The 8987-nt window shown below is 36.6% G+C and overlaps 1 protein-coding gene across 1 annotated transcript; it reads left to right on the top strand.

The window, feature by feature from the left end:
* The first annotated feature begins 245 nt into the window (after positions 1-245).
* LOC121419578 lies at positions 246-7655 on the top strand. The gene is made up of 5 exons (XM_041614033.1): positions 246-673; positions 2808-2881; positions 3179-3335; positions 3805-3939; positions 5649-7655. The coding sequence occupies exons 1-5, from the start codon at positions 246-248 to the stop codon at positions 7276-7278; spliced, it is 2424 nt and encodes an 807-aa protein (XP_041469967.1). The 3' UTR covers positions 7279-7655.
* Positions 7656-8987: the final 1332 nt, after the last annotated feature.

Raw genomic sequence — 8987 nt, 5'->3', positions numbered from 1 at the left:
GTAGAGATACGCGGTGGGCCTTGCTTTCGAAAAATATCGAATAGGAACGGTCGTTCACGATCGCTTGAAGGCCTGCGGTGGGCGGCGATTGGCGAGTCGAGTAGGCTTGGAAAAAGCCTAAAGATCGCCAGCGCACTTCCGGGTATCTCCGGCCGGCCAGCCACAGTCTCCGATCGCCTGCCTCCGTATTTTTACCAAATTCTAAAGCTGAATATTCTAGCTGTTTTCTTGTCATATCACGCATTATGGAGAAAGGGAAATCGTCTTGGGATAGCTCAAGAGTAAGGCTTCGGACAGCGCATGAATCTTGGATGACACAAAGGGCAATTTTTGTAAAAGAGAGTGGAATAAGAAGCAACTACGACGAAGAATTTGCGCATCATCTCTTGCGGCAACATGGTGCGATGTGCACTAGTATAACCAAACCATGTACCGGTACCCCTTCCGCCGAACTATCAGGGCGGACAAGAGGCACCGCCGGCACCAGCGATGCTGTGAGTGTGAGTGGCTCTGCCTCGAGCTCTGGCTCTGCCCCTGGGCTTGGCTGTGTCACTGAGAGTGGTGGTAGTAGATCTAATTCTGATGTTGGAGCTCAACCTCAACTTCAAGTCGCTGAGCCACCCCAGGCTCAAGTTATTAGGGATCCTCCTCGACTCACTCCTATAAAGATCCGGTAAGGATGAGTGGACTATATGCGTACTTAGTATTTCTAAAAAGTAAAGAACATTTTCTATTTTTCAAAATTATGAAAATATTGTACATTACATCACTTATCTAGTACAGTGTATCTAGACTGCTTGTTCGAATTGGCCTTATTGGATGGCCTTGAGTGTGATGCTTTGAAATATTTACGAGCTGAAGCACATTATTGGATGAGTCAAAGACGAATCAAATATTGTTCTTCAACGAGTAACAATATTTCTATCCCACGAAAATTCCCATCCCACAAAAATTGGTCATCCAAGATACCCCCACAAATCTAAACATAAATTAATGTTCATTTAGTAGTAGGCCTAACAAATTCACACACATGCATTGCATTGTACGTAAAATTCTCACATAAATTACATGTAGCTGTAGCTTGCATCGCATCATCTGCATAATTATGAAGAGCGCAACTAATACGCAATTTCGTTGTGACGTAACAATAGCTTTATGCGCACAATCATTTATTAACCAATGATAATCTTGTGGGTGGGGCAAAATATTCATTTCGTCCAATATTTTCAATCAATTTTAATATTTTGTCTCCTTGAAACAATCTCGCAAGATGCCAAAAAATATCTGCACCTCAAAACTCTACATCTAAATAATTTTTAATATTTTGACATATACTTCTTCATCGTGGAGCCTTGAAACTTCCCATAGATGCATACATGTAAGCGAGACCTCTACACCCTGATGGATTTAGAAATCCATATTTAGAGGCCAGGGTGAAATCAGTTTGTATACATTGTATGTACTTATTTTATGAACATTCATACGCCTAATGCATATGAGGGGATAAAAATTATTTCACTACAGTGTATGAGTATGAATGTGAAAAATGAGAGGTTTCTTTCCAGACCGATCTCGTGTACTTGTAGATCCCTTGATCCGTCATTAAAGCATATACAATAGGATTGACCCTTGAACCGCTCTGTTATGACATACATGTACCTTCGATTAGCGATGTTACAAAATGCCGTTTTGAAGAACAATTTAGAGATGACAATTTTTATTTGACAAATACTAGTAATAAAATCTAATGCGTGATTATGAATAAATTATAATTATTTTTAATCAAGTTTCAAATTTCATTACATTATTTACATGTACATGTATCTATAAATTGTACTTTCAAGGCTCGGTGATGAAGAAGCACATGTATATGTTAAAATATTTTTTAATATCATCACGGAGTCCTCAAGGCTATGTTCGACACCGATAGTCGAGACCGAGTCATGACCTACATTGCATTGTCATTTGTCATTGGCTAACCTGTGACTGTTAAATATTGTCAATTTCTGGGGATTTATTGAACGATTTCTGACACTTCAATCGCTCTCCTGACTTCCATGAATTGAAAGCACTGTACATGCACAAAAACGACCCTCAACAAACAACATGTAACATACTAGACCACTTTAATTGATTAGCTCATACAAATATTGAGAAAATGCTCTTTAGACTCTAGAGGTACATTTTTGTTTAGTTTATTGTTAATAGCAATAGTGTATGGTATTGCATTATGCCTGTACCTGCTGTAAATAATATTTTTAAGCAGTAGATCTCTAGGCAACCCCCCAAAAATAGTTATTTAGATAAAATTGAATGAAATAAATAGGCCTACAGATATATGAAATGGGCAGAGTATTACAAGAAATAGAATTTCAAATATTTGTCAAAATGTTACTCATGTGATCTTGTTAGGAAGGTGTCAAACTGAAAATTACATACAGATGATGTGGGCTCTATATTGAAATGAGGATGTAATTGAGGAATGCTCTACATGGACTCTAAATATAGGATACTGCTCATTTGGTTGCAGTTGATCAATCAAGTTATGCGTGCATGTAAATCACAGTATAAATTACTTTTACAAAGTTCAGATCATTTGATAGAGCAAAAATTTAAAAGGCTGGGCACAAGTGAAGACATTTCTTTTCTTGTTCATCCTTCTTCAGATCTATTTGGCTGTGCTGTGTTGGGATATATATTCTCAATATTGGTCATTGAATAATGATAGTTGAATGTAAGTAGTTAGACAAGATACCATTAAATGAATTGCATACTTTATTGAATAACTTTGTCATTGCTGTTTTCAGGAGTGAACCAGCCCACCGATCACAGCATGCCGATGCAATGCAGGAAGAACCAGCCGGTCCTTCAATTCACTTTGGTATGTATAATAAAATGTGATTAACACGTTTTGAGCTTTTGAATGATGTATTATTGATACAATGCAGTGAGAATACTCACTGTACTTCAACTTTCTCCCCAAGAACTATTATAAATCTATTAATTTGGGTATCATCCTTCTTGAAAGAAGTAAAGAACCATGTGAATTGTTCCCTTCAAATGTGATTTAGATGTACCTGTCATAAAGCTTACAGAGGTCATGCAAATTCACATGATTATTTTCTTGTTTACCTTCAATATGGTTATATTGTTTCCCCTTTTCCCATTGATATTACAGCCCCTGCTGTCAGCTCTACACCAAAAGATGTAGCTCCATCTGACGAACCCACTGAAGGTTGTATTTTCCCTGCACCTGCAGCTTCTGGTTTGTCTAAATCCAGTTCAAGGAAGAAATTGTTTGCCTCTGTTCCTCTGCTAGATCATACATACTTCAGGTATATTGAACTTACATAGAATTTGACTTTTTGTTGATTCATTAGTTTAATCCCTTTCTAGGCAAACACATGCTTTTACAAAACTGTACATCATGAATGTTAATGAATTCTCCAGTTATTTATTTTGTATTCAATTTTAAATTATTCAATCTTCAGCTTTGATGCATAATTTCCATTGTTGATCCTCTTCACATTGGATGAAACTCAGAAACTGAGCATCTCAGTCTTTGTCATGGTCAATATTCAAGACTAGTAGTTAGCTGCTATCTTTTTCTGGTATCTGATTTCTTCAACTAACTGTTATATTTCAGTTTTGGGGATTAGCAGAAAGGATTTTATTTCTGTATTGTCTTTTCAGGTGTTTGTTTTCATGAATCTTTGAAGTACAATGAATTACATGCACATTGCAAAGAACTGATGAATGAATTATTTAAACTCATTTTTTATTTCATTCTTTTTTTTTTTGCAGGGAACCCTTAGACTTTCCAGATTCAGACTCGGAGGATAGTTTGAATTATGAAGAATTTCCTGCTGAGAATGCACAGATAACATCAACTGTACCACAGCAAGGAGTGGATCGCGCAGAAGACACTCCAGAATATGTGTAAGTTAACTTAAAAAGTTTATTTGACAGGGTTAGCAACCAAAAGCAATTTACAAATATCAAATCACAGATTTGAATCATAATATTTGGTTTTAGAAAATCAGAATATCAAATTAATCAATTTATTTTATAACTTGCAGATCATGATTTAAATCACACCTTTAACCCTAAATAGACTGGGCTATTTCGACGCCTAAGAAGACTGGGGGGGGGGGGCTGATGATCTCGGCTGTCGATCGCGCGATCGCGACGAAAATTGGCACACGCATTACCCATGGCATTATCTACAAAACTATAACATCAAATTTTGCAAAAAATCTCATGTCTCATTAATTATGCTAATTTATGCGTAAAATCTTAAGTTTGCTCTAATTGATAAAATAATGCCCCTGAAATGCTAATTTTTGTTTCACATACTCTAGATAGGCATCTGATCAAATTGATTTTTAAAAAATTTCAAAATCACATTTATTTTCTTATGTATTCTATTGTTTTCTAAATTTCTTATGTATTTCTTTGTTTTTCGACTTTTTGTTTTTTATTGTTTTTTCAATGTAAATTGTTGGGGACTTTATTTTGACCATAAACAAGATAAAATTAATTGATTTTAAGCAGTAAAAGGAAAACTAATGATACATTTATGAATTTTGGCTAAGAACACTATTTGCATTGGATTTGTACACAAATTCACATTTTGGAGTAATTTTGGGTCTGCATGCACTTACGAAATGTTGCATAATTTTGGAACCGCGTACCCGGGGGTCACAATTTTGGTCTCAAAAGTTGCACGAGACTTGAAAGTAAAAAGTCAGCGAGCGACGCGGTCAAAAAATTTCACGCGGCTGATTTATCGCGAAAAATGTCGAGGGGGGGCTGAATCAGCCCCCCCCCAGTCTTTTTAGGGTTAAAAGATAAGAATTTCACAAATAGTCAACCCTTTATTTGACAAGTGATATTGGATACACATTCCAAATTTCTATCATGTAAAGTTGTGAAGATTCAATCTGTGCCTTTATAATTGAGCTCCCTCTAGTCTATGACTCACATTTGACATGATTAATGGCAACATATTGGACTTTTATTCCATCTTAATTGGTCATAAACCTTAGATTTTAAGCAAAGATGATTTTCATGATTTCATATGAGATGTAGAAATCAGCAGTATTGTTTTATTTGTATCAGATTTAGTTATGGCACAAAGGCACATGTCAGGCTAAGAAAAAATAACTGGACATTAATATTTGGATACGGGGAAACTCTCCAAATTATTGATAAACATAAAATTATATCCTTATTTGAAAATTTTAATGCATTCGATTTGAATTTTGGCAATGCAACATACCAAAATATGCATAACTTTCATTTTGAATGAGTGCGTAGATGCTACACGAATTATATGTGGGAAACGGTAGCTCTCTTTCAGTCAACCTAAATTCCTTCTAATTTTTTTGTAAATCAATGAAGCAGGTCTGTTACAATGGTAATGTTTTTTTCTTAATTTTAACGAAAAAATTATACACCACGAAATTAAGTTTTTATTCATTCATAGATATTGTATAGGGTAGGCAAAGGTGAGATTTGCTAGTTTATGTCACACTTTATTGATACGATGACCATTCGTTGACCTAAAAATATAAATCATCAGTCTTATGATTACTACATATATTTTTATTCTCATGTATTCTTTGTTTTCCTATGGATTTTCACAGGTTTGAGGAACATTTTCTGGATGGCCTGGATGTCAACGTTTTTGACCTAAATCTTGGAGCTGAGGAAGATGTTGAGGATTTCACTGGAGAAGAGGACAGTACTGAAGAAGAGGATGAGATAGAAGCAAGAGCACACATCAGTGCACCGAAGTGCATCGCTTATGTGGATCGACTGGTAGATTTGTTAAGAAACATTCATGGGGAGCGATGCAAAAAGTGCAATTCAAGGCTCCAATACAACACTGTGCAGAAAGGAACAGCTCTCCTAGTAAAATGGGAATGTAAGAATCGTCATGGAAGTTCGTGGAGTTCCCAACCGAAATTCCGTGGCATGTTTTCTGGCAACCTCCACGTATCAGCCTCACTTTTAGCATCTGGGAACAGTTTCCAGAAGATTGCAACAATGGCAAAGTTTACGAACTTGTACTTTCTATCGAGGACCCATTTTACTAACATCCAGAAATTGTATGTTGCGCCAGCAATCAACGAGTTCTACGCAAAGAAACAAGAAGAACTATTTGAGATGTACAGGGGGCGTGATGTGGTTCTGTCTGGTGATGGTCGTGCAGATTCTCCAGGATACAGCGCGAGTATGATGACATACTCCTTCTGTGATGAGGAGGAGAAGAAGATACTACATACAACAACTGTACTTGTGCAGGAGGCAGGGGGTAAATCGCCAAACATGGAGCGAATAGGCTTTGAGCGGGGCCTAGACTATGTGAAGAGCAAGATTAATGTCACCTGTGTTGTCACGGATGCCCACCCACAGATAGCCGCACTAATGAAACGAACAAAAAAATATGAGTCAATCCAACATCAATGGGATATATGGCACGGGTGCAAGAACTTGATGAAAAAAGTGAGCAATGTGTCGCAGCAGAAGGGATGCGAAGATCTTCAGCCATGGGTACCAAAGATATCGAACCACTTTTGGTACTCTGCCAAAACATGCGACAGAGATGTGGCAAAACTTGCTGGGAACCTGAATGGGATGCTGCATCATATAGTTGATGAGCATGAGTGGCTTTTCACTACTGATGACAGACCGGGAATGTGTCAGCATGGAGAGCTCATGGAAGAGAGGGAAACGGCTTGGTTGAAACCAGGGAGTACCCCTCACGTTAAACTGTATGACATACTTCATGACAAGCGGTTCATGAAGACACTAAAGTACTATACTGATTTCAGGCATACTGGTAGCTTGGAAGCTTTCCATTCGACACTCCTCATGTACGCTACAAAGCGAAGTTTCTTCACAATGGTAGGCTACATCAGCAGAGTGAAGCTTGCTGTCCTCGACACTAACTTTCATGCGAACAGGAAGCAAGCCACAACCAAGGATGGCAAGTTAAAGTGGAGAAGGAAGTACAACAAACGCTCCAAGAAGTATGTGGTTGTTCCGGTTCCAGAGCCCAAATCGTATGCCTACATGCCTGATCTCATCACTGCCATCTACTCAAAGCGAGCAACAACACCTGGTCATATTTCCCAGCACGTTTCCATGGCGGAAGATGATCCTAGACGTGTCCATCCCACCATCTCGATGAAGAGGCCAGAACCAACGGAAGAGCTTGTAGTCAAGCATCAGAGCCGCTTTGCATTGAATGAGCAATGCCCTGGAGATTAAATTGGAGTCTTGTTAGCACTGCTGATTCCATTTTTCTCCATACAACTATTGACTTGAAATAAACTTCATTGGTTGATATGCAAGTAATTTTTTGCCTGTGCTACACATTTGAAATATCTGAATTGATTTTGAGGAAGACAGACTCAAATTAATTTCTTCATTGTTCACAGGATCCTTGTCACATTTTATGAATTTTTCATTCAAATTGTTTTTTTTCATATTCTCTTCAATTAAGACTGCATTGTAATAGTATTTTTATTGAAGTGTTTTCATTTACAATTTAAAGTGTCAAATTAGTTTCAAATTTAACCATGTCTCAAGTGCTCCTTGTCAAGCCAAGTTTGTTCTTGTCAAACTGCCCCCCCACTTCCAGATTTCGACTGCGAAAAGTGTGATTGATGCAAAATGCAGAGGATGTCATCTCTGGAGGTTTTTTTATTCTCTAACATTTTATGTTGTTTTTCTTAACCTGAATAAAGTATGCCAACAGCATTTATTCCTATTTTTGTTTTTTAATAGTGTTTTGATACCAATTTTCTTTGCAAAAATTTGGTGAACACATTTTCAATGCTTTGTTTATGAAAAAATGTCAGACTTATATTAATACTTTTTACAAGTATTGTACATGTAAATGAATTAATTGTTTTATTCTTAAATATTTTATTGCATTTTATGACTGGATGTGTACCGAAATTGACTTTTGTCAGAAGTCAAATCTTTTAGGGCCACAACACAGAGAATTTGTTTGAAGAGTTGTTTGCATGATATGATTACAGACTTGACTTTGGTGAGTATTTGCCTTATATACAAGGGCGACATGTACAAGTTTGCCTGTAGTTTTGTACATAAGCAGATAATAGGCAGTGGTAAGAAAATATCAAAATATATTCTAAATTTTAAAACAAACCAAATTCTCTGTGAGGATCTGTATGTGTTCCTCAGGGTTATGAAACTAGAATTCAAATGTACTTTTTTTAACAAAAAGGACAGTAATCATTACATACATGTAAGTGTTGAGGATGTGTGTGTATCACATTTCAATTTGATGAAATAATTCATTGTCATTCAAAAACAATTTAAATGTCTGTTCACAATAACAATGTTTTTGTTGTGCACATCTTTTTATTGATGAGACCACATGAGATTTGCAATGATTTCAACAATCCACCTATCATGTGGATGAATGGTGTCCATTCACATTAGCCTACACATTCACACACGCAATGCTGTTATCTCCTCACACTTGAAAATCAAAATATAAATATATTTTAGCGCTTGTAGTTAGCAAGGTCATGGTTGACTTAAAAAAAAAAACATTTTGAGAAAGCTTAAAAGAGCATGCAGATGTGAATGGACAGATTTATAAACTTTTCAAAATAATTTGGATAGCTTGTGATCTTGGGGGGGGGGGGAAATGAGGAGATTAGAAGAGCACGTCATGCTAACTCCATCTGACCGTATGGGTCCCAAGAAGTTTCCATGTCAATTACCAAATGACCATTTTTATAGTATGTTGAGTTGAAATGTGCCACTTCTAATTCCATCTCTCATTTGATGTTGTTGACATATATATGTAGTAATTATATGCAAAAGAAACATTGTTTTAGGCGATATAATAAGCTTATCTGAAAGCAAGGATTTGCTGGGCATTTGGTACCATACGTACATGTAAGGTAGATTGCTGTAAGATGTGAATTCATTTTATATTG

The sequence above is a fragment of the Lytechinus variegatus genome, chromosome 8 (assembly GCF_018143015.1).
Source record: "Lytechinus variegatus isolate NC3 chromosome 8, Lvar_3.0, whole genome shotgun sequence".
NCBI classification, from domain to species: domain Eukaryota; kingdom Metazoa; phylum Echinodermata; class Echinoidea; order Temnopleuroida; family Toxopneustidae; genus Lytechinus; species Lytechinus variegatus.
Note: the sequence above shows the minus strand (reverse complement) of the source record. Positions and strands in the feature narration are given on the sequence as shown.

What these genes read in the sequence shown, in the direction of transcription:
- LOC121419578 (XM_041614033.1), top strand. Translation starts at nt 246, where the DNA reads ATGGAGAAAGGGAAATCGTCTTGGGATAGCTCAAGAGTAAGGCTTCGG. An exon ending in CTCACTCCTATAAAGATCCG is followed by an intron (nt 674 to 2,807) that starts GTAAGGATGAGT and finishes TGCTGTTTTCAG; the next exon opens with GAGTGAACCAGCCCACCGAT. An exon ending in CGGTCCTTCAATTCACTTTG is followed by an intron (nt 2,882 to 3,178) that starts GTATGTATAATA and finishes TTGATATTACAG; the next exon opens with CCCCTGCTGTCAGCTCTACA.